This window comes from Coenobita brevimanus, chromosome 45, assembly GCF_032717465.1.
Source record: "Coenobita brevimanus isolate Jiangsu-jjx chromosome 45, ASM3271746v2, whole genome shotgun sequence".
Classification (NCBI taxonomy): domain Eukaryota; kingdom Metazoa; phylum Arthropoda; class Malacostraca; order Decapoda; family Coenobitidae; genus Coenobita; species Coenobita brevimanus.
In genome coordinates this window covers 31,284,605-31,311,836 of record NC_136998.1, presented here as the reverse complement: position 1 = coordinate 31,311,836, position 27,232 = coordinate 31,284,605, and the positions used below count along the sequence as shown (strand labels likewise).

Here is a 27,232-nt window from a genome sequence, read left to right as displayed (position 1 = left end):
AAAAACTTATAGATGGCAGTGTGGTAGAGAATTAAATGACACTGTGGAACTGGAGACGACACTGTGGTAATGACACTAGTATATGTGGCACTGTGGTAAATATTACACTTGTAAACAAAGATCGTACCGAATTTTGGATGATCCTGTGGCAGAGATGGCCTTGTGACAGAGAACAAGAGATGGCACTGCGGCAGAGAACGAGAGATGACACTGCGACAGAGAACAAGAAATGACACTGTAGCAGATGTGGTCTTGTAGTGGCACTGTGGTAGCAATGACGCGTGGTTGGAGTGACTTTGTGGTGGTGGTGGCACTGTGGTAGAAATAATACTGTTAGAGAGGGCGGTGTGGTAGAGTTGGACTGTGATGGTGGTGGTGTGGTGTGGGTGGAGCCTGACAGTGCCACACCACAAATCCCGGCACTCCTACCTCACCTGTCACTCCTCCTACCCTCACTATCCCTCTTCCCTCCTCTCCCCTATCTCTCTCTAATGTCCCGCCCCTCCCTTATCTCTCCCCTCTTCCCCTCCAACACTCTCAGTCCTTCTCCCTTCCTCATCCTCCTCTCCCCCTCCCTCACTTCTCCCTTCCCTCCGCATTCTCTCTCTCCTTTTTTTTACCCTGTCCTCTAACATCGTCTCCTACATTTCCCCCTCTCCCTCCCCTGTCACCTCTCATTCATCTCCCACTCTCATTCCTCCTGCTCCTCTATATCCCTAATTAGACTTATGGAGCCGAATTTTTGTTTGTAAGGAGGCTCCCTGGCGCCTCTTACTTATCAGTATAATTTTCTTCATATAGAATGTTAATATCGTCTTTTTTGTGTATGAAATTTGTGACAAAAATGAAGAACATGGACAACATACAGATGAATCATTTAAGTGTTAAGTGCTAATAACTTACAAAAGAATTGTTGTACAAACAATTCACTAGAGATGACATGCTTCAAAGCCTCCTAAGCTTATGGGACTAAGATTAGTAGAATAGCTACCGGGTGATAGCCTGTCCTATAGCAGTCTCGAAAGAATCAGTTTATCTTTTGCTTCTTGCTTTCCTTTTGTTTCCTTTGTATTCATTGCCCTCACTCTCCCTCCAAACTTTCCCCCCCTATCGCTTATCCCTCCCCCCGTCTCTCTCTCCTTTCTTCCACCTCTGCCACCCTCAACAGCTCCACCCACCACACACACACACACACACACACACACACACACACACACACACACTGAGAGAGAGAGAGAGAGAGAGAGAGAGAGAGAGAGAGAGAGAGAGAGAGAGAGAGAGAGAGAGAGAGAGAGAGAGAGAGAGAGAATACCTACTTCCATCCTCTAATCAAACAACTTACCACTGAGAGAGAGAATACCTACTTCCATCCTCTTAGCAAACAACTTACCACTGAGGTCTGAAGGTAATCTGATGACAGTTATATATAATGAACTCAACTCGTCTAGCACTGATACTGTTAATTAATATATACTCATATTCATCTACCTATTCCCCTCTCCTAGGTGGACTGCCAATCAAAGCTGACGAGGTCCACCCACCCTGCTAGATGGCCATTGGCTAAGTAGCTCATCCATCCTTTGACAAGGTTTGTTTTTCGTTCTGCGGGGTGCCCAACCACCCTCCTCACTGACCTAGGCCAGTGGGGTTGCCGGTTTAGTCGCCGACGATCCGACCATGAAACAGGTAGTACTGGATTACATGTTACCAGTAGCAGAGCAGTGTCTGACCTGACTTGGATATCCCTTGTCAGGGATCCCACGCCCCTGTTCACAGGCTAGTGGTGAGTCCTCCCCTGACTGGAGGTGTGAGTGAGGTTTGCATCCCCTCCCTGTAGAAACTTACATCTTGTGCGTCTTAAGAAGAAAAGCGATTAGGGTCAGCGTGTGTTGCCTGTCCCTGACCCAGTTTTTCCGGGGATACCCCCGCTCACGTGCCAGTCTGATGGGGTTTGGGGGCCCAATCATGCTGGCATCAATTATGATGGCTGCTGCGTATCAACGGGATGAATAGAGGGGGTGGGGACTTGCTTGCCCCAGTGCTGTTTTTAACTCGCGTCACGATGGCAGAGAGGGCACATGAACCTGCAGAACCATGTACGGGTTTAACTTTTGGAATGCACTACAAGTGAGGGCCTTAAACGTTCTAAGCCTTTCGAAGGATGATTGACTGCCTTTGTTGTTACGAGAGCTGAGACGACTGGAGCTTGCCATAACTGCATTATCAAAAATGGGCCAGCCTAGGTATAACGAGATCAGTAGCGATGGTTGTACATACGAGCACTGCTGGTCTGGCTGTGGCGATGGCACCCAGCTTAGAGGTATTGCTGTGGCAATTGCTGCTCGCATTGTCTCTTGTGTCAACAGAGTTATACCAGATGACTAGCATATAATGCTGGTGAGATTGATGCATTTCTTGTCCTTCATCCTTCTTACTGGCGTGTATACTCCGAGATTAATGATCTTGAAAAGACGGAGCTTTTATGCTAAACTTGATTCAGTTGTGGAACAGAAACCCTCATGCGATACACTCTCGGTCCAGGGTGACCAGTGTGGTTACTATGACGATGTGCAGGACCACATGGTTCTGGAAGCAGGAATTTCAATAACTCTTTTCTTCTGGATTTTGAATAGTCCTGTAAGTTGAGAATTACTGGATCCTGGTTCCAGCAACTCAGAGCTTCACTGCTGGCCTTGGTAATCCAGTATCAGAGGGGCTGCAAAGGAGATCGATCATATCCTTGCTTGTACTCACTGAAGGATCCTTCAGAACTGCAAGGTTTTCAGGAGTGCAGAGTTCTTTCCTACTGATTTCAGACTTGTTGTTGCAACTCTAAGGCTACAAATCAAAACTGAGAGAAGCTCAAGATGCTAACAAAAACAGTTCGATCTGTCCAAACACGTGGTGAGAATGTGGAAGTCTTGCAAAGATTTCCATACCTTGGCAGTGTGGTAAATAAGAACAGTAGCTTAGTTTACGAGATTTCTTGTTGCATCGGTCTAACTTACAGGTATCTGGAGTTATCATTCTTTGTGTAGAAGGAAAAAATTTGCATCTTCAAGGCAATTATGCTCCTTGTCTTACTCTGTGGCTGTGAGGCATGGACACTGGACAGTGACCTGAAATGGTGGATTAATTCCTTTGGTACTGTCTTCACAGGATCGGGGAATTTTGTTCATGCGACTGGGTACATAACGAGCAACTATTCCATGAGACTAAGTCAAAGCCTATTACCCACATAATATGTCAAACTCCAGTTATATGGGCACATGGCCTATTTTCCTGGGGTTGACTGTGCCCACAGGGTCATCTCTGAGAGTTAATCTGGGGTGGGGTAGACCAAGGGGAATGCCACAAAACTCATAGCTGGAGTAGACTGATCGTCATGTTATGAGATACTTAGAAGATGAAGAGTTGCTACCTGGAGGGTTGCAGGAAAGAACTCTCGTGGGTGAAGACAGAGGGTAAGTGAGGCTATGCACCTGAGGATGTTTGTACCCCTCCCCAGTGATGATGATGATGTCTATTTATTGCCAGGCACTTCACCTCACCCAACTGTTATCACTCACTTCATTCCATTAGTCTCATTTTTTTTACTCTTTGTCCATCGCCTCACTCCAACCTACTGACTTCATTTTTCTACACTTTATTCATCAACTCATTTTATCCCATTATTTCACTCCTCACATCAGCCTCACTTCATTCCCTTGTTCAATGCCTTGCTCCTCTCATCAACATCTCATTCATATGCTCTTCATTCACTGCCACACTTACATACATTCAGTACTCATTATTTCACTTCATTTCACTGACTTCACTTCTATGGATACTTTGTTTTTTTCTCATTCTGTTCTTTATGTCCCAACCATCACAATTTATTTTATTTCATCTTATGGTCAGGACAATTCTAGTATAATATGCTATTTCAGTCAGTCAGATGAATATATTCAGGTGTGTGAGTCATAGGAGCCCCAAGTACTAACTACCTCTTATTACCCCCACCTCCACTACTTTGTTCATATACTCGTTCATTCATCTACCTGTTGCTTCCCCAAACATGTGAACTAGCTTTAAGTGGCAAATGTCTAATAAACCCTTCCTTATGTTTATACTAATCTGATGAAGATCCCTAGTTCCTTTCACCTCAGTTGATAGCAAAGTGTATTATGATTGGTGTGTTGATTTGACTTGTAATCTTATACTCATTCATGCCTCATTACTACGGCTCCACAAATATCAAGCAACCATGACTTAATATTCAAACTATGGGAGAGGTCCAGTTTCATCAGGTAAAAACAGACAATCGGATACAATCTTTTTCATAATTCTTGATATCTCGGTAATTTTATTCATCTTAAAAGTCTTTAAATTGATGGGCTTTGATATAACCTTCACAACTGTCTTCTTCAAATGAGTAATCTTTCCTATGCCGTGTAAAATCTATAAATCATAAAAATAAAAATAACAAGAATAATTTACAAAAAAGATGTGGTTAACTCCTTCGCTATGATGACATTTTAAATTTTATTACTTGCTAACATGAACTCTAGTCCGGGTGTGAACTACTCAAGTCTTGACGTTTAAGCAGAAGGTGAACACGTGCTCTTTCCTGAGTCATATTTTAAGAACAATAAATCCCAGCCATCCCTCAATGTAAACGCAACTTGTGTCTTCACCCACTAAACCTATAGGCAGCAATCTAATTATATGGTCACCACACAACATAGTAAATGGTTTCCTGGGCTGCATGGAACAATTTGGTTTGTCAGTACAGTAACCTGCTGATACCACTTCATACCCATCCTAAAAATTCCTCTCTCAATATGCATCAGTTATCAGTCAGTGCAGTGTGGTCTGCTACATAATTCCATCTTCCCTGAAAAAGTTATATCTCTTCCTCCTCCTAGCAAAGTACAAATCAGAAAAAGACATTTGCATTGAAAGGGATTATTCCCCCATGTTAGACCTTGATTGATCATATAGCCCTGCTAGGGTTACAGGAGAGCGCTACCCCTCCCAGCAAAGGCAGCCACCGGGCGCGGTGCCAACTCCCGACCTAGTGATCTAGAGTCACACATTTTACCACTGAGCTCCCTTGCTCCCCCATTTGCATTAAAAGAAGTGCACATTAAAACTGAAATTATGTACTGTAATGGCTCTACTTGTGTGCTAGTCTCTAAGATATCCATGCAGTTGAAGGGTTAAATGTCCACCACAGCTAGGGGAAAATGGTGGACAAGTGCTTTTTTGTCTTAAAAAGATGCAATTCATTTCCAGGCTGGGGCAAGGAGCATTATGATTACTTTATCTGAATTTTGCTAAAACTACTGATCTACATCAAGATTTACTGACATGTCATAAAAACACCTTTTATAATCGTCACACACCAGTCCTGCATGAGACAGTAAAAAGCCTGTATTCAACTGACGGTGCCAAGTGGTGACATAATATGGTTTTACATATAAACTGCCGAGCCTTAAGCAGCAGGCCTTTACAGTTATGTCTCAAGTTGGATTCATGGAAAAAAAATAATACTTATGATACACACAGGTAATGAAATATGTGCTACTACTTGGCAGCCATGGCTCCTAAAATCCATCATGTTTGTTTGCATTTACTGTAATAAGAGAGAATAAGTTGGATCACAACTACTACAACTGTCTAGGGGAAGGAATAAAATATAGATATCTTCAATGGGAAGGGATTAAGAGGAAAGTAAAATTGATAGGACATGTAGAATGCACGGAGATTTTTAAGATAACAATGAAGAAAAGTGGATTTAATGACAAGAGGAAATGAAGTACTGTTGAGAAACAGCTTGTTGAATAACCCCAGTCTGTCTGACTGAACAGACCCATCATTATCATCATCATCATCATCTAATCCTGTGTTGCACCATGAGATGAGTAGGAGCCTGGGGCTGGGCGAGTTGGTTCTGACATTTAAGATTAGAGTGACCAGTCTCACTCATCCCTGAGTGGCATTATGTGAGCAATAAACCTCAACCACCCCTGGATATAAACTTGCAAAGGCTCAGTCCGACAGGAGCACCTTAATTATCCACTAAACCTACACGCGCCATAATCTGATAATGTGGTTACCAATCAGCAGAGTAAATGGTTTCCTGGTGTACAGGAAACCATTTGGCTTGTCACACAGTGTAGTCACCCATAGGCAGAAGGAAGAGGAAAGAATGAAGGAAAAAACTAACAGAATAGGGAGTGTAGAGACACCTGTAGGCATAGGGAAGAGGAAAGAATAAAGAAAGAAAGACAGACGAGGATGGAAAGGAAGAAGGAAGGAAGAGAGGAAAGGACAGTCACCTGAGATCTGCACTACATCAAGTGAGTGGATGGTGAGTGCCCCCACCTATCACTAATATATAAGATTTATCTCTTCAAATTCATAATGTATTTTTAAATTCTATTCTTCCTATCTACTGTAGATGATTTATTCCCCCAAGGCTTTTTAAGCTGGAAGGGTTACACACAACCTTCATTAAACCCTTCACTACCCAGTGGCTCTCCTTTGCTTAATATAGTTGTACATAATATCCATTATTCATCATTGCAATATCCAGCCCAACACAACATTTGACACTGCTGGCTCGGCTCTATTAAGGCAATATCTGACAAAATTATGCAATATTCGGTGCCAAAACGGGACCTAACCAACAGTTATAAGCAATATGCAGCACTGAGGCATATCAACCACCTCTTAATCGGTAGCCAACCAGTACTGTATTATAGTACCGTACTTCTGTATTGTATCATTAGATTATTGTATTTTATACTTCGTTTTCATCTTTTACTCTTGGGAAAGTTTTTAGGATAGAGGCTCAAGACGGATAGCGACAATATCCGGCTCAATGCTGAACGCTAAGCCGACGGAGGGTACTATGCAATATCCGACAATTCACGTTATTTGGTGTAGGGCTTGGCTGAATTACAGTGGATAATTAAGAGATTACTGTAACGGAAAAAGAAGTAACTTGATTTTTTTATGGGGTTAACACAGCAAACTGGGAAAATTACCACAATAAAATATAAGCATTTTACACAAAAGTACTGTGTAACAAATTTACAGTTATAAGAAAGATTTCTTGTTCGTATTTTTAGTTAGTTGTTTTCCGGGTAGGGGAACTAACCCTCCGGCAACCCACTTGCTGTCATGTAGAGAACACATGTTGGTTAGTTATAAGGTTACCACCCAGCATTGTCAATAAATTTCTGGTTTACAGAAGTTGGAGAATGCATATGACAAGGTGGATAGACAAGGATTGTGGGAAGTATTAAGAATATATGGAGTCAATGGGAAGTTGCTGAATGCCGTGAAGAGTATGTATGAAGGTGCTAAGGCTGCAGTGTATATTGATAGTGAACCGAGTGAATTATTCTATTTGAAGGTTGGATTGAAACATGGATGTGTTATGTCTCCATAGTTGTTCAATCTGTATATGGATGGGGTTCTAAACGAGATACAAGGTAGGACATGGGATGGTGAAGCAGCCCTAATGAGAGAGGGCAGTGTGTGGAAACTCTCTGTGCTGTTGTTTGCAGACGATACTGTGTTGTTAAATGAAGATGAAGGGGAGCTGCAAGGCTTGGTGAATGAGATTGGGAGAGTATGTAAAAAACGGACTCTAAAGGTGAATGTAGGGAAGAGTAAAGTTATGGTCTTCAAGAGAAATGAAGTCACTGAAAGTACAGTGAGGTTGGATGAGGAGGAAATGGAAAATATGAGTGCATTTCAGTACTTATGTAGTGTGATGAGTAAGGATGGAAGTTTAGAGGGTGAAGTGCTTGAAAGGGTACAACAAGAAAAAAGGTTGATGGTTCCTCGAAAGCAGTGATAAGAAACAAGGAAGTGAACATGGAAGTGACAAAGTTACTGCATGACAGTACTGTGATACAAACTCTAGTGTATGGAAGTGAAGCTTGAAACTTGTTGGAGGGACAGAAGTCAAGAGTTTGAGCAGTGGAAATGAGTTATTTGAGAGGAGCATGTGAAGTCACATGGAGAGACAGACTGAGAAATGAGGAAGTGAAGGAGCATTGTGGTATGGATGTGAATGTGATAGGAAGCATTAGGAGAAACACAATGAGATGGTATGGCTATGTGGACAGGATGGAAAGCGTGAAACTGGTGGGGAGCGGGTATGTGAGTGAGGTGGAGGCCAAGGATGAGATAGGGGGATGGGGTGGAGAGGTATATGAGTGAGGGGGGTGTGAGCTGGGAGCAGGGCAGTGAAATGGCAGGGGACAGGGCGACATGGAGGCAATTTGTTTGTGGCCTCCCCTTACGGGGTGAAGGCGTTTGGCAATAGATAGATAGATGGATTAAAAAGGCAGATTAAATGCACAAGTTAACCAAATAACCAAAGACAATTGCCCCTGCAAGGTCATCCCATGCAGTGAATCTAAGTTCCCTTGTGGAAGACAACACACAACACGGCACAGGGAAGTGTATGAATATTTGGTTTCTCAGTGGATACCGTTTTTTGCATCTCTCCAATCAACTGCCAAGGTAACCATAGAAGGCTTCACACCACCCTGTTATATGGTTACTATCCAGAAATGTAAATGGCTTCCTGGGTTACAGGAAACCATAAGGCTTGCTACTCATTTTATGGTCACATATAGGTAGCACTACGAGTGACTGGACGATGGGTACCCCCATCTACCACATGAGAGAGAAAAGTAAAGCTGAGGAGAATATGTAATGTGTTCCATGCAGATGTATTAGATCAACCCTAGCATCAGGTACCGTATCCCATTTAGCAACAGAAAAAGATAGGTTGGATGGCTTGTATTGGAGAGATTTAAGGAGTCATACAGAAAATTCCAGTTAGATAGTTTGTTGCTTACAGCATATGGCTGTGCAGCTGCCTGAGTCATAACAATGGCTCAAAAAGTTGCTCAGGCATACAGTTATGGGTAGCTGGAAAAAAAATTGCATTTAAAGTCAATGACACCTCCGTATTTATTCATAACGAAATGTGAGCACACTGGTTTGTCTTTTACAATATTTTAGTTCTCTTACAAAGATAGCAAAAGTAATTGTAATTACACAATACAGCTAGTTATTAAAAGCTTAGTAATGTACTTCCCAGAAACTGAAACACCATTCACATAATGAACAAGCTCACTGTGAATTGTTTCAAGTAAAAACTAAATGTTCTTACAAACTTTCAATCAAACAGTACTCATCTGTGCAAAGAAACACATCAGGTCCCAAAATACAGGAACACATCCTTCATATCACTTGCCATACAAAGAACATTAGAACCCAAAATATCAGGTGTCAGCCACTTCAATAATACTAGGGCATCAGCATAGATACTCACAAAAATTCCAGACCAATTCCTAAAATAAAATAATGTCCATATCAGTAAATTATTGTTGGAAATAATTTGCTGTTTCTTGCATTTTCAACATAATTCACACTAATTTGGATTTCACAAGTTTGGCAATTTTATGGTGGGGAAAAAAAACAAAAAAAAAAAAAAACATGCAATTTAAGTTTAACAATTTTTATGAATATAGCTCTAAATAATTTGCTAGCCTTTAACCTGAGGATCAAACTTGCCAACATTTCATTATGGATGCTATGTGTCTGTGTGTCTATCTATCAGAATCGTGGATTCTGATCAACTGAGAATAATGGCTGGCATCTAATGTTCTTACATGTACACACTGCAAACTTACTTAGATATAAAACTAGGAATAACTCATACATCAAATCATTCTCATCATTCAGAGAAAACCCATGGGCATAATTAATATTAATAATGATAATAAAAAAAAAAAAAAAAAAAAAAGATATATCATGCACCCTAAACAACTGTGGGAAGCTCAAACAAACAGCAGTCATTGCTAGTGGCAGTAAAGACTCCATTGTCAGAGATAACTCCTCATGTTTCCTTGCCATTTTTCAGATAATGGGTATTGCAAATTTTTTAAGATTGAGCAAGGCAAGGAGTAACGTAAAAGGCAAAAAAGAAGAGATGGAAAGCAAGATACTGACAGATGGTACATGAAGACAATCATAAGGAAAATAAAGAAAAATAGGAAAAAAGAAAAAAAGAAGTAAGAAAGAAAGCACAAAAGAAAATTAGTGCCTGGATGAACGATGGGAAGAAGATTCCCTTTCTTCTCTGGTCCTCACATCCCTTTCACGCTCCCTTTCTCTCTCCCGATCCCTCTCCCTCTCTCTAACAGGCTCCCTCACATCCTCCCTGGTGCTCCTCTCCTCTATCCTCTCCCTCACTGGACGCTCCTCTATCCGCTCACGCCTTCCCTCACGCTCTCTGTAACGCTCATCATAATACCTGGTGAAAAAAGGGTTGAAACTGATAAAGAGAGCATAAACACAGCAGCCACACTTATCTTAAACCCTACTCTTAATGACTGGTCGGAAAATGGTCAAAATTAAGTTAGAATAAACATAGGTGTAGCCCGCCCTCGTTGTACGATGAGGATGCATTTGAATGAATCCATCACATACCGGTAATAATTTACCGTATATTAAATCAATTACAACATGGGATCAGAGTGACTATATCCTTGGCCAAGGGTCACCAACCCATCAAAATCTAAAATCAAGTTTCCAACTCACTTAAAGTGACTACTATTTCACTTCACTGCACCTAACTTACTGCTTATCACCAAAAAGTAGCTACCTGTAAGTCTAAAAAGTTTTCAACTCACCTATGCCAGTAGTTATTTCTCTTCACTGCACTTCACTTACTGACTGAACCCCAACACCACACTACTGTTCCATCAATGATGCTAACACATCCAACAGTGAAAGTGGAAAGACCACCTCTGAACAAAAAAAAACGCCTAACAACTTGCGTGAGCACAACTGTACAGTATATGCAAAAACAACGATTGTAATCGACCAATGAGGCTTCGTACAAGATAATAATCGTCGTATGAGAAAAAATTCTATCGTATACTGAAATGGTACTTTTTCGTCATCTTAAAAGTAATTGATCACATGCTGGTTCACCGTATAATGAGGGTCTGCTGTACTACCAGATACTTATCCAATACAAATAAACTTTTACTTCTTAATGAGATTAGATTCTAGTTACTGTATATTATAAACCCTCCACACTGACATCACATCTTGTACATTTCTGGTACTAATCAATTTTATTAATTTTAGGTGAGCACTCTATCAATGAAGAGGGCTGATGAAGGCTACAGTTAATTCCTATAGTTCAGAAGTCCCATCTGTACTACATAAAACCATCTGGAGACAGCTAAAAAAAATTTATCATCAAAGTGAACTGGTTACTTAAATGACCTTTAGCTTCAGGAGAAAAAAAAAATATTTCTGCCACCTAACAGTACCCCTGTGCTCAATAAAACACATACAAATGGAAGCTAAACATTCATCTGCAATGCCCTCTGCATTTCCTGCATATGCAAAGTTACCAAAAGAAAACAACTGCAAAATCCTCATCCTCACCTCTCTCGGTCACGCTCCCTCTCTCTGTCTCTCTCACGAGCCCTGTCATATTCCCTCTCCCGGCTGTAGGACCGCTCATAGTCTCTGTCCCGTTCTGCTCCACCTCCCCGCTCTGCCCCAGTTCCCCGCTCCCTCTCACTGCGGTGGCGGTCATATTCCCTCTCCCGGGAGTGTGAGCGTGAGCGGTCTCGATACTCACGATCCCGGGACCGCGATCTCTCCCTGCGGTGCCGGCGACTGCTGGGTGTTCGAGAACGCTCACGGCGCTTGCTTGATCCCCCACCATAGCTCTTGGCCTCAATGCCATGTAATGTGTCCTGAAGAAAATCATTATCATCATCATCATCTCATCTGACAATGAAGAATACTTGTATACATTTTCACTCTCACATCAGATAAGAGAGAATATATACATGTCCAATAACATAAGAGAATATATACATGTCCAATAACATATAATGACCCAAACAACAGAAAGAGAAGCTAACAAATCTGACAAATTATGACATAAAGTCCCAAACAACAAACCTGCAGTGAGCTGATGAGAATCTTGCAGCGATCATCATGTGCAACCTTGGACTGCTTGATAAGAGAAACAGCTGTCACCAGGGTCTCTATTGCACTTGCATATTCACCTGTAAAGAAAAATAAATAAATATCATCACCCTAACCTTTTTTCCCACCTACGAATGGGGTTGTTTGGATCCAGAAATATGGAAACAGAGAGTCCAAAAGTTGGAGAGTTATCAACATGTTTAGTGAACCTGGTCAGCAAATAATACACATACTATTACAGCTCCCTAAATGCAATATAAAAAAAAGGTACTTTATCTTCTCAACACAAATTGCTGACATATTTCTGTGTTGTATTTATTATACTTTAACACTACATGCACATTATCCTATTTTTCTAACATTATTAGAATCTTTCCAAGTTTATTAAAGTCCTTCCAACTATGGATGCAACTGAAACAATTTTGCTATTGGAGACAGTGTAATAAGGAGGCTGCAAAATCTTACAAGTGGAATTTCCCCCAAATGTCAACTGACGAACGAGGGTACAACTAACTACTCTTAGAATACAACGCTACTGCCCACCAAACCCTCCAGCTAACACTAATACAAAAGAATAATAAGAAACTCTATGTAATAAGAAAAACTGGCATTAAAAAAAAAAAAAGGCACCTGGAGGAACAAAAAATGCAATCAAGTCTCCACATTTTCTTAATATTATCAACAAGTATCAGGCCTCCTTTAATACTGCAAAGAAATACTAAACTCTTCCTATAAAATCATGATACAAAGTTTCAAGAATGAGAATAAGACATGAAAATATGGCGGCATACCTGACGATGCATCAGCAACAGCACGAGCAATAGCAGAACTAGACACAGTGCGGTTACGGTTCATGATATCCTCAAACTCTGCCTCTGACAGAGGTGGTGGGCCCTCTATGCGATGATCACCCCCGGCAAAACCGTGCTGAAAATAAATCATCATCATTGATGTATGATCCAGAAACAAAGAAAAAAGAAAGTGCAAAAGCAGGAGAACTAATGAACAGCATGCCCAGTGAAATGAACAGGACAACCATTTGTATTTTTAGGATTAGATAATGTGTATGATGACAAACTGAAGGGTGGGGGGGGGAGGAATCAATGAAAACATTCTTTGAATGTTGTTTGAATACTTCATTATTATGATGAGAAAACTGAAATACATCAGCCATCCAGAAAGGAGCTACAGCACATTTATTCAAACCTGATGATCATCCTTAACCAATTTCAATCATCAGCATCATCTAATCCTGTGTTGCCCCATGAAGAGCATGGGAGCCCAGGGCTAGGCAAGTTGGTTCTGACATTTAAAGTGAGAGTGACCAGCCTCACTCATCCCTAAGCGGCATTACATGAGCAATAAACCCCAACCACCCCTTGGACAGAAACCTGCACAGGCTCAATCTGATTGATGCACCTTACTTGCCCACTCAACCACCAGGTGCCATTATTTGGTTATATGGTTACCATCCAGCATAGCACTGTAAATGGTTTCCTGGTGTACAGGAAACCATTTGGATTGTCAGTCAGTGTAGAGTCACCATTATGCAGGAGAGGAAAGAATGATGGAAAGAAAGACAGAAGAGAGAGTGTAAAGTCACCCATAGGCAGTAGGAAGAGGAAAGAATAAATTAAAGACAGAGGAGGAAGGAAGGAAGAGAGGAAAGGGAAGTGACCCAAGGGCAGCACTACTGTACATTGAGTGAGTGGATCCTATGATGACAAAATGCAGTCAGACTGGAGGGACAATTTGATTAATAGCCAGGGAGACTCATTCCTAACCTGTTAAAGTTCATATAACCACAAATTAAAAGATGCACATGGTTGGCTGATCTCGCCTTAAAACCTACCCTGAGCACCCTAACCTTTCTCCCCTACATTCCTTACTGGTAATAAAGGACTGGATGACGGATGGACAGACAGTTTAGAATTCAAACTGGGAAGACAGCCAATTCCATCAGGTGAAAGCAAACTGACGACAGCAAATGCAAGACACAATCCTGCACTCTCTTCAGTTAAGCATGCTCCCTAGTATCACTTCCTTACTAGCTGATTCCTTATTATGGATTGTTTATATCCAAGGGCTTGTTGGGGTTTATTGCTCAGGTAATGCCACTCAGGGATGGGTGAGGCTGGTTACTCTCATTTTAAATGTCAGGACCAACTTGCCTTGTACTGGGCTCCTATGCTCCTCATGAGGCAACACAGGCTTAGATGATGAATGAATGAATGGTGATATTCTCATATAAACTACCTATGCAATCTGCATCGATATAAGGCATAAAAAGCATACAATAAACGTGGAAATGCAAAATAAACGTGCAAGTATGAGGAGCTAGATATCTCCCTACCCTTGCATGAATGCGATCCACAAATTACGTGGTATACCTGGTGTGAGGATGGTGGTGGAGGGTAATGAGCATGGGTGGCAGCTGCAGCAGGGGGTGGTGCACTGTTGGGCGGGAAGAAGGCGGGGTTGACATGGGGTGCTGGGTGCCCAGGGTGTGGTGGAGGGCCATGGGGTGGAGGTGGTGGACCTGGGTGACACAAAAACACAATTTAATTAACTATGTACTATAGCAGCCAAACTGCAAACACCTGATCTTGTATATGTATGTAATGTATGGGCCACAATGCTAACTCGTGATAAGTATGAATGTGCAGTACTGTGGCAGGCACACTGCAAATGAATGATACTGGTGAACATTTTCAAGCGGGGTTTTATGGGTCCTGAAGACCAACCTATCTGTATGGCTGTAGAATGCCATTCTCAAAGTCCTTGTCATATATATATTGCTTGTTCTGTCCTCTTTAGTTTTATTTACATTCACAGTAAATCACAAAGACTGCCTAGTAACCCCTTCAATCCAATGTCATATTTTATATTTTAATCTTGCTACCACAAGATTATTTTCATTCAAACTTAAGGAGAGCTATATTACATTGAAAAGTCTCTGAAGATGGCAAAAATATATGAAAAGATGTTCCCTGGCTGAATGAGTTGTTACTTCCGTATAAACAGAGTTGGTAGTGCTGGATGCATTAAATATCACCGACATTAAAGAAGAACTTAACTGAATTTAAATATGACTTTACAAACCTCTTCAAAACATGAAAATACAGGTTGGTTTTTCATATACAATGCAGTGCAGTACTTATCATCACTACATCATTACTTGACAACAAAAGAGAAGTACAGTACAGGATATATATTCTCACTTCTTGTTTTCTACTCAATTACCTCACTATAAATAATTCATTCTTACAGACAAAATTTTAACACCACATGGCTGGCTTTTCAGTAGTTTGGGGAGGTTACTCCAAGGAACAAAACTGCATACATGAACACATACTGCATCACACATATGTACTTTATGATTAAGTTCACTAGCCATGAGACCACTCTGACCAATAAAGGATGAAAATATACAAGGGAAAGATTACAGCAATATTTACAACTTCATACAAAATCATCAAGCACATCTCCAATTACTTCATTTCACACTTTTTTTTTTCTTTTCTTTTATGGCAGAATAACAAATGCATTTACACTGACAGTAAATCCTACTTATCAATGCAAAGAGTAAACTAAACATTAAAAGAAAAAAATGGTTTGCCAGTTTGCTTTTTACCACAGTAATAAAGTGGCAAAAAATGATTTAACCTTTTCACTACTATGACTTTTTAATGTACTTTATTCTTGCTGCTGAGATGCAAGATTATCCAGCTTAGGAGAGACTTTATTCACTGAACAGACTCAATACGGTTTTCATTAACCAATTCACTAAAAAGAGATCTCCCCTACAGCTGAATAATACCATCTGCTGATAGAAAGTATACAATTTACAGCAATGTCATGGTAGTAAAGGGGTTAAAACAGGGAGGCTATGTATCAATACAGCAAAAATGAAAAAGGCAAATAACAATATTTCACAAAAAAATAACTAGGATGCTTTTGTTATCAATTTCATTCCATTTACGTAGGTAACTGAAGAAAACAAAATTAACAGATAAAAAGAGCATGTCATAATGAGGGAAGTAACAAGCCAACCAAGACAATCACAACTGTTGGTGGCAAAATAAAAGGGTAACAAAATCAATCTTTAAGACTACATGGCTGAAGCAGGTATGTTACTGAAGGTCCGTATTCTAAGTAGCTTTGGAGATTTTGTAACACCTCAACCTTAGTGACTTCTTTTGCACATTACACCTCTAACAGTTTCTTGGTGCTGCAGAAGGTTTAACTACATGTGGTCACACTGATATATTGTTGGGTAATACTGTACAAGCTTTTCTCAACTTGCTCCCTGTCCCCCAAAAGAAGGATAGTGGACTGCAGGAGAAGGGCAGTCAACAGGGTTCACATTCAGATGAGCCTTGGGCCACAACAATATTGTACCTTTTCTATACTGCAAATACATTTTCAGTACAGTACCAAAAAAGTCTGCCGAGTAACATAAAGGAAGAAAAGACGTGAACACGTTAAATAAACTGCCGAGAAGGAGGTGTTTTAAAGTCTCCTATGCCACCTAAAATATGGTTTGGGATGCCAACCCACACTGGCCACACCACACGGCTAAGAGCATTACCGTTGCCATAAAGGTCTGTGGTGGGGGTACCTTGGGAGAGTGTGGGGGGCCTGGAGGGGGGAGCCAGGCTGTGGGATACGGAGGGGGGGCTGCTCGTGGCTGGGAAGCCCCCTGTCAAACAAACACTGCTTTACTAATCTGGAGAGGTAGCCAGCTGTCCTCCCCAAGGGAGGCTGCTAGCCAACTTTATTCTATTCTACTAACTTTTCCATCATTATCATTTCAACTGCCTGAATACAGAACTCAACTCTGGTCTAGTTACATTTTCAATATCATCAACAATGTCACTGTATATCAACCACCTGAATACAGCAGCATTATCTTCATTCAAAAAAAAAAAAAAAATGTAGTCACTTTCTTTAGCTTCTGCTCACTCTTTATCTCTCTTCCAAGCTGAAAAGAAGATGTACCCAAGATTTCACATCAAAGACAACCTGTTGCTGGAAGTTCAGAGCCTTTCTAGACTGCACCAGCAAAAGAGTAACTGCAAACTGTTCTTTGTGTAATCTAGCAAAGCTACAAACTACCACCTCAACACTGAACAAGTCTTCATTTAGTGTGAAACCCTGACTATAACTTCCCTTCTGTCAAGGGTAAGATTAGATACTGCAGACCTATGGCTAACAAGTGTACTCTGATAATAAATGGAAATATGTTATAATGTATACTCAGTGCTGACCCTTACTACCACCAATGCACTCCATAATTTTATAGTTCTTAGGCTGTTACACGACACGAATGTAAGATTACAGTTCCTTCAACCTGCTCCTAGCTTTTCTTCCTAGACCAACCTCTGATCTGACCTGCAAAGCACCAAAATGCAGATGCAAATATGTCATGCACTTATATCATGTTTTACAACCATATAAACACATCTGTTATACAACAGATAGCCTATATGGAAAAGATATCCTCTTCAGTAAGGAATGAACAGCATATCTCCTCCCCCCTCCCTATACCCCACCACTTATGAACAATCACCAACAAGAGTGAATCTATAAAGCAATATAAGTCATGTATAATACCTGTTTAATATATAAGCAGGTAATTAAATTTATTCACATTAATGCCATGCAATTACAGTTTGAAATCTACAGTTTACTTCACTTACATCTGCTTATAAATAGTACAAAACCATTAAGCTAGACTTAAAAGTGCAGTATTCTAGGTGACAAGGTAATAACCATGCAGTCTTGAAAATAAAGACCTATTCCCATTACCCAAGTACGGTATACAAAGTATAAGTAAAAACAATAATGTATTCCTGCAGGACACACCAATGATTTATCAGTAGCATACACATCTGGTGAGGGACATACAGTACCATATCTGTTTATCATCATCTGCAGGACATACATTATTTGTTATAAGTATCATGAGTTTCCAATGAAATGAAAGATGGGGACAGAGGTGACCTCCAGTTGTAGGGAAGGGGGAGGAGGAGAATTGACAGAAGCAGAAGTCAACTACAGTTGGATACAGTACAATATTACTGAATACAGCAGACTCCCGTTTTACAATGTACAACCATTACAATCCCATTAGGACCCAATGGTTGATGTACGATCACTATTCTTGCTTGTACAGTACAATCATCGACATAGAAACTTACCGTCATTTGATTTTTTTAAATTGGTACTATCTGGTGTGTCAGTGTTAATGATGGAACAATTGTGTAGTGTCTGAGTTCAAGCAAAGTGCAGTAAACTGAAACAACTACCTGTTTAAGTGAGTTGGAAACTAAGTTTAGACTTGTTTTGGGGGGTATGCAGCAAGTGAAGTGCAGTGAAGTGAAATAACAACCACTATAGATGAGTTGGAAACCTGTGTTCAGACTTTCAGAGGTGACTGACTATTGGCAAAAAATGTATCCCCATCGACCCACTGTTACAACTGACTCAATACATGACAAATCATTGTGCAATGGGTTTTATACAACACATCCTCACCATAAAACGAGGGCCTATTGTATTGCTGAAGTGGTAAAAAATTACTAATGACACGGTGAAGCTCTAAAAAAGGTGGAATAAAAGCCAAGATCTTTTCAGCACACAAAGAAATCATCATCATCATCTGGACATCCTTTCCCACCCCAGGGCAGGGTGAGAAGCAGCAACATCCAGACAGCCAAAGTTTACTCAATTCAGTGGACCACGCTTCCATTCACTCATCATTCAAGCCCTCGAAATCCTGGCTCCATCAGACAGGCCAAAAAAATTTCATCACATTCGGCAGCTTCAAATATACACTACCAGTCTGATACAGCAAAGAGAATAAATAACAATTATAAATGAAGTTAGATGAAACTGTGCCTACAGAAGTCAAACATATAACAGATTTTCTACATCCAAAAAAGTTGGCTCATATGGGCCTATAACAAGTAAGAAGTCACCAGTCCTTCCAGTATGCAAACTGGAACACAGATGGGCTAATAGGTCTATGTACAGTTAACAATGCAAGTGATGCTATTAGGGGGTAAAGAGATATCTTTAAGCTCTGTTCAGTATCCTGCAGACTTTAACTAACAACACCTCTTTCCCATCATTTACCCATTAACAGAATCTATGGTACTTTATATCTGTATGTATGTATATATATATATATATATATATATATATATATATATATATATATATGTATGTATGATAGGAGTGAGGTGAACCACGAGAGAGAGGAGCAGTCAGGGAGAAAGACTGAAAGTCAAGAAACTATATATATGGTATATATATATATATATATATATCTTAAATATCAGGACTAACTTGCCTAGCCCCGGGCACCTACGCTCCTCATGGGGCAACACAGGATTGGATGATGGATGGATATATATATATATATATATATCTTAAATATCAGGACTAACTTGCCTAGCCCCGGGCACCTACGCTCCTCATGGGGCAACACAGGATTGGATGATGGATGGATATACTTATTTATATATATATATATATATATATATCCACAAGCCAAAGAGGCAGTCCTCATTATCTTACTGTAAGCTGCTTTTTAAACTGAAGTAAATCTACAGACAAGTATTACAGGTATCAAAAGAAGTTTATAGACAACTGTGTTGTAATTTACTGTGGACTTAAAACCAAAAAGGAATGTAGAAAATATACTACAATTACTACTTACTGAACTATATAATACCTATCCTGATACAACCAGGATGTTTCAGGACCCAAACAAACCAATAAACTCACACACTTACCCTGGATGAAGTCTGGCCTGGGAGGAGGAGCCCTGGGATCCATTGGGGGAGGGGGTCCTCTGGGAGGTGGTGGTCCATGTTGGCCTGGTGGGGGCCCCATGTTTGGAGGGGGACCACGAGGAGGAGGGCCACCATGACCTGGCGGGGGTCCTCCAGGTCCTCCTGGATGCATGGGACGCTGGATGTGGCCTGGTGGAGGTGGAGCACGTGGTCCCGGGCCTGGTGATCAGTGCTCAGTTGTAAAATGTCAGATAAACATTATTATCACCATCATCATCCTACCATTTTCTCCTGCCTAAGAATGCACTCAGGTAAGGTCTGGAAAACAATGGAGGAGGATGCACAAAAGAACTCTAGTGTTCCCAGTGAAAATGTCAGAATCAAATTCACACAATGTTTAAGAGCTCATGAACCTGGTTCTTACCTTACAGGCCTTCAAAAACATAAATGCATTACACCTTAATATTTACCTGAATGTTACGTTTACCTCCCAAATAAAAGAATAACTTTCACTGTTAACATAAAATATCAAGGTGCTACAGATAAATAAATCACTCAGCAATATGTGCTCCAAAACTTCCAAAGCCAACAAGAATGGGTGTTCAAGAATACTCACCTATTGTGACTGGAATGATGTCAGGATCGGGTGACTCATTAAAATCTCCAATTTAATCATGAAACTGAGCCACTTAAGCAAGTGTTTTAGCCAGCAAACTGACCAGATTCATCATCTATGCTACCTCAGGAACTAATAAAGACTAGATAGTTTTGCATTCTTACACCATACAGGTTTGGTGGGTATGTTTTAATGTCTTTTCACTATTTTACTTGCTTAAAAACTGCATATGGGAGCACATTTCTCATCAGTTAAAAACCAACTTAGCAGACTAGCAGAGCTGCAATTTGTTCATTTAACTGATGATCCCTAGAATACATGTACATTAAGAACTACTGTTGGAAACTGCATTAGGTAAGTCACCTTGCATTGGTGGTGGTCCACGTGGAGGGCCCTGGTGAGGACCATGGTGGTGAGGAGCAATTCCTGGGGGTCCGTGAGGTCCATGAGGTCCTGGGGGTCCTCCATGGGGCGCTCCATGAGGTACACCATGAGGTCCACCATGTGGAGGGCCATGAGGACCACCATGAGGGCCACCGGGAGGCCCATGGGGACCTGGTGGACCATGAGGAGCACCATGAGGTCCCTGATGGGGGCCACCATGAGGGCCACCATGTGAACTCCCATGGGGGCCATGTGGCCCAGGTGGTCCTGGTGGACCATGGTCCATTCCTGGTGGAGGCATACCACGGCCAGGGGGTGGCATGCGGGGTCCACCAGGACCTCCTGGATGCCCACCTGGTCCCCCTGGTCCCCCTGGAGCCCCAGGACCTCCCCGGTGCTGATGCTGAGGACTAGCTCGAGTCTTGCTCTGTGACTCAAACTGTAAGGGAAGAATAACATCAATGGCAGCCATATTTCTAAGGCTGACACTATACTGTAATCTGCAACCACCTGGTTAAAGTTTACGAAGGTAGGTGGGATATGACAACACCTGATAAAAAAACACTAGACGGAGATATTCTAACTCTGTCTTTGTTATGACACAGAAACAGCAATCTTAAGATTATTCAAACAACTTTTTCTCTAAAATAACTCTAAGGCATTTTTTTCTACTAATGAGTACTTCAGCTGTTAAAAATTCACAATCAGTTACTGATTAATGATACTGCATAATAAAATAGTGCAGCAAAACTCCTTTAAATTGGACCCTTTTATGGCAGATAGTTAAAGTGTTACAGACATTTCCAAAATGAGTGGGCTAAACATAGCACAAAACATGCCATTAAGGATGGGATCAAAACTCTACCACTGTTCATTTACTTGCCCTTCTTTTATTACTGAGTAAAACACTGTTTAAACTTTACAAATACTGATAATAAATTTCATAAGTAGCAAACAACCTGCTACGATGAAAACCCCTCTCCCCCTAAACTGTCCACTTTAGAGGGGCTTTTCTGTCTATTCATTCACAAGATGACTTTGTTACATACATTTTCCTCTAAAATAATCCCTTTATTTACTTATTAATAACTTAAAATTGTTACCAGTATAACTGAACTCGCTCTAACCCCCGTTACAATCTTTACGGTGGACGACGTTTTCCTGTGACGAATAATCCAGTCTGTCATTATGAAGCACACTACATGGCATGGATGCCTTACCTGGTTCAGAGCCTGTTTGCTTGGGAAAGTTACAACAGGATTCATGCCATGGATCTCCTTGCGGGGCAGCTTCTCCATCACCAAACGACTGCTACTATCAGATCCTACAGATATGGCACAGAATCCCTTACTCTGGCCATTTGCTCGGTTCTCAAAAAACTTCACATCCAAGAAATCTGTCACTCCAACACTTTGAACAGCTGCAGCAATATCATTGTCAGTAGTCCACTGTAAGAAATTCGTGCAAATTTACTAGGATGATGGATATAACACATCATCATATTATTAACCCACTCCCAAATAACAGTTATGAGAAAAGGCATGATCCATACACAAGGAGTAAAAGTATACTTATCACACAGCATGCCCTGTGAAGTGGGTCACATATATCAATCAAACTTTCAGAATCCTGGCTAATTCTCACAGGCAAAGTCACCTGCACATATGAGTTGCTCCGTGCCAGAGGGGCGACCGTGCATTTTGCTTATTTTCGGTAATTAGTATTTAAACTTTGACGTGACTAATTATACAATGGTAAAACTATACCCATGAAAATGCTAAATAAGACCATTAAAATGGTGGTAAACATGACATGTTTAAAGTATATTACAGTTTGGTAATTAGATGTCAAAGTAAATAAGCAAAATGCCCGGTCGCTCCTCTGGCTCGGAGCACCTCATATTATGTATCTTTTTCTTTACAGACACACTGAACACGCACCTGTGGGAGACCATCAATCAGCTGACAACAAAGTTAAGAGGGGGTTACCACAACCTCATCACATGCCCCTCCATTCATTTAAATCCTTTATCATATCCTTACTGTTCTCAACTTTCACATCACACACAATCACAATATTCTATATCATAACCATTCACCCTCTTGGCCTACCACCACTCCTATGGTCTTCGCTCACATATACTCACCTTCCCTCCCTAATTATAACCAATCTCCATATGACTAACCATCTAAGCACACACTCTTCTACCTTATTATCTTTCTAGTTCTCCTTACCCCACACCATTCAAATTACTATGTTTCTTATCCTATCCACTCTATGTACACCACACGTTCAATTGTTCTACTCCTACTGCTCTTATTCTTGACATTAAACCATTCAAGTCATGTCAGTCTTACAGCCATGGGGATATAACAGAGCCTTTTCACACTCAACACTAATATTAACTCACTCATTTAGACATCCAATTATCTTAATTAACTACCTTCATAAAAACTATTAACAGCACTGGACATCGTTCATTCACACATTCAACTGTACAACCTTTCATAATCATTCTTATCCACCTTGTCATATGCTTATTCCAGATGCATAAATGCCATCTCATATTCCTTCTCCAGTGCTGTCTCCACTATCTTACTGCAATACTCTCACCCATACAGCCTTCTTCCATGCCACTTGTAAAGCTCTGCTGAGCCCAGTTTTCCATCATATATCCAGCAAACACATTTCATACTCTCTTACACTTTACCATACCTGCATGTACCTTATCAAAACCTGCTGACTTCTCATTCAACCCAGTCACAGCATTCTTCACAATTAAGGCTACATTTTCAAGGACTAAGTTCCTTCACAGTGCAAATACCAAAGCCAATCCTTTATATACTTGCTCTGCACTAATGCATAACCTTACACCCTCCAGTCACAGGGTGCTAAAAAAAAAACATTATTTCATAAAAAATACAAACCATCTTTTTTTTAAATAAACAAAAAACATTATTTTCTTGGTTTTAATGGTTTATTTGGTTTTAATGCTTTTTTTTTTTATTAATCATGTTGAACGTGCATGTGTGTATATATATAAATGTACAGTATATATATATATATAGTTTTTTTTCTTTTTAATGCTGGGTAGAGGACTTTGGTTTTAAAGCATGTAGCACTTCTTGACCAGATGCCCTTCTGATGTACCGGTATACCAATGACCCTTGGGTGGACTCAAACCTCCAATCCTTCAGTCAGGGCACCCTAACCCACTGCACCACAGCTGCTACAACCAGCTAAGTGACAGGAGAACACTACCTTTCCTGGCAAGACAGCTTACACAGGTGCAGTGCAAACTCATGATGTCGATCTCAAGTCAAGCTCTCTACCACTGAGCCACCATGGCCCCCCCCCCTCTATGTACTGTATATATACAGTATGTATGCATTTATTGACATTCTAAATACTGGAACATTAAAAGTGCAATTAACTTATATTATCGAGAACACGGAATCAACGTGACTGGGTTGGAATACTTTTTTCTTTATATTACTTTTCGTGTACCGGTATATTTTTTTTATGGAGACAGATTAATACCGGTATATGATTTTTTTCCATTTTCAATTAAGTTTGTTTGTTAAGAATCTGCATCAGTTCCACAACTATATGTAGCTATACTGTATTATTTATGTGAAAATACAGTAATGGGCATAAATAGTCTTGTTTTAAAGTTTGCTGTTTTCCCCAATTTGAGATATGTCTTTTTTCCATAATTAGATTATGAAGTACAGTAGTGAGTATCAACAGTTACCAGTAAATCTGAAATTAATAGCTCTGCATCTGTCACAGAAATAGGTGCTGGACAAAATGCAATATTTTGCAGTACTGGAGTGGGTTACAGCACTCCGCTCTGGCCAAAGGGTCAGAGGTTCAAGTCCACCTAAGGGTCATTGGTAGATTCTCCACGCTCCAAACCTAAGCCCTCTACCCAAGTGCAACACCTTAGCCATTATATAATAAAAGGGACACGGCGTAAAACTAAAAATATACATACAGCATATAGAAAAAAATAAATTAAAAAAAAAAGGTTATACCAGTCATTCCTTTACTAAAACATTATCAAAACTTTCCTTTGTCTAGGAATTCTTGCAGAGTTTCATACAATAAATATTATGTAACAATAAGTATAATGTTAAAATTCCCTGAAATTCCCTGAATTGTATTCAAAGCTTAAGAATTAAAGACATATCAAAAACAAAAAACAAGCCATTGGGCTTATTAAAAAAAAAAAAAGTTTAAACCACTTGCTTTAAACCAATCCACCCTGTCCAGTCACTGTCCATTATAATTCCCCCTCCCCCCTCCCTCCCAAAAAAATCTTTATTCACAAGGTTAGTTTCAACTATCAAGTCTTACACAAACAAAAATCCTAAGCATTTATCCTGTCACTGTTAAGATGATCCTAGAACCTGTTCTTCTCTTCCAAACCTCAAGCACCATTCTTGTGGCCCTGGGCTCATCTGAATGTGAACAAGGACTGCAGTTTAAAAGCTACTCTTCTGAAGTTTACCACCTTGCTTTCAGAGGATTGGGAAAGAGCTGAGGGACAATTGTATAACCAAGCAGCGCAACCACCCAGTTTTATCAGCGTCACCACATGGTGTAGTAATGTGGTAACTCCACTGCCCAATATTTCTGTTCCAAGAAACCTCATTCTTCCTACAGGAGAGGTGAGGAGCAGAGACTGAAGAACAGTCTTATCCTTGACCTGTTTGTCATTATTATATGGTGTAATCAGATCAAGAATGAAGTGATTAACAGCTTTGGTACTATTAAACTCAAGAAAGGAAGACTGAGCAGGTGTCAATCTCCCCATCCACCTTAGCAATGGCAATATAAGGCTGCTTGAGGCAAGTGCAAGGCATTGATCAGCCTTGCTAATAGTACTTTAATTTTTTCATCCCTATGCAATGATGGGGTCAAGCAGTTCCTTTGGACAAAGTTTGTTAGAAAAGTTTTAAAATTATGATTCAGTAGCACCTGGGTGGCCTGCCAGTAAGAAGTGATTCCTACCCTACCTCACTTGACGGCTCTGTTTCACCTTCATGAATTTCATTTTTGTTTTATCTATTTCCCTCAAAGTGATACTAAGGGAGAGGGCAAGTGTGCCAATAATGCTCTTCAGTTTTGTGATTTTACCTTTCAAAATGGCACCCTTTTAACTTTTTCCTACGATCTACTGCATTGTCTATGGGCCATATTTTCTTATGAAAGAAAGAATGAACCAAAGGCTAGGAGCCTGCAAGGTTGTTTCTTCCAAAACAGAAAAATAAAAGAGCCAAATTAACGATCCGTCATTTTGAGATGCTACAGCCCCATGCCCTTAGCAATAACTGTGCATGCCTTGCCACACACCAACTACCCTCCAAAAATAAATGAAGAAATGGCCTGAAAGATAGCAGAAAAGACTGCAATGTGAATACTGTATCAATGATATGAAGAAAGTAGTTGTTTTCAAAGTGAACTGACTGTATGACAAAGATAAGAGGCATGATTTTATGAATGAATGGCATGACGAAAAGTTGGATGTGCATGGTGGTGGTGATGCGGTTACTAAGAAATGGGGTGTGGGAGGAGAAAGAAAAAGTTCATGGAGTGAAGATGGTTAGATTGTGGATGAGAGCAAAAAAGGGACATAAAGGTAGGAAGAATGATGCGCTGCTTTGTTGCTGTAAAAGAGAATGAAAAGTGTGTTAGTGCCATGCCTATCTGTTATAAGTAGTTTGTAGTAACTGCAACTCTAGGTCCATCTAGATATCAACCCAGTAGACCACAAGAAACCACTGAGTGCATTATAGGGGAGGATATGTTGTGCTTTATGCGCATACATGCCGCTGAACAGGGAAACATGAAAAGGAATGAAAGCTAATGGAATGTTTGGAGAACAGGTGAATGAATATTTAATGAAATACTGAAGATGTTAAACAAGGAGTTAAAAACATAAAACTGATGTATGCAAAAATTTAGAACACTGTGGGAGGGCAGGATATGGAAGAAGAGAATAGGAATGGTGAGTTTTTAACAAAAGTTTGTGCAGAAATAAGTGTTTTTGCAAACAAATAAACTTGACAGTGAGGGAATGATTAAAATGAACAGAAAGCAGTTATAAACTATGTAACAGAGGAAGAAAGACTTGGGAGTTATGGATGCAAACTCAGATAAAGTTACTGACAGGAAGAGGAATAATTAAAATCTGGCACCAGGTAGCAAAGACCATATGGCACTAAGGTTAGAAAAGATACAATAAAACAGGGTATGAGAAAATGCTTAAAAAAAAAAAAGAAAAAAAGAAAAAAAGAAAGCTAAAAAAAAACATGAAATCATACACTAAAAGAAAAGAAAAAGAACAGAAAAACATTTCTAGAAGGAATGAAGATGCATTCCGCGACATCAT

The 27,232-nt window shown here is 40.3% G+C and overlaps 1 protein-coding gene across 1 annotated transcript in view; it reads right to left on the bottom strand.

Annotated features, from left to right (window-relative positions):
* Positions 1-8,982: 8,982 nt before the first annotated feature.
* Positions 8,983-27,232, bottom strand: part of Cpsf6 (cleavage and polyadenylation specificity factor subunit 6) — a 39,608-nt gene continuing 21,358 nt past the window's right edge. The window contains exons 4-11 of the mRNA XM_080271285.1: positions 22,056-22,283; positions 20,815-21,274; positions 19,836-20,054; positions 14,424-14,572; positions 12,825-12,960; positions 12,007-12,113; positions 11,479-11,795; positions 8,983-10,330 (exon numbers count right to left, since the gene is read on the bottom strand). Coding sequence (XP_080127411.1) covers positions 10,114-10,330; positions 11,479-11,795; positions 12,007-12,113; positions 12,825-12,960; positions 14,424-14,572; positions 19,836-20,054; positions 20,815-21,274; positions 22,056-22,283 — 1,833 coding nt within the window. The 3' untranslated portion in view covers positions 8,983-10,113. The remainder of the gene's footprint in view (positions 10,331-11,478; positions 11,796-12,006; positions 12,114-12,824; positions 12,961-14,423; positions 14,573-19,835; positions 20,055-20,814; positions 21,275-22,055; positions 22,284-27,232) is intronic.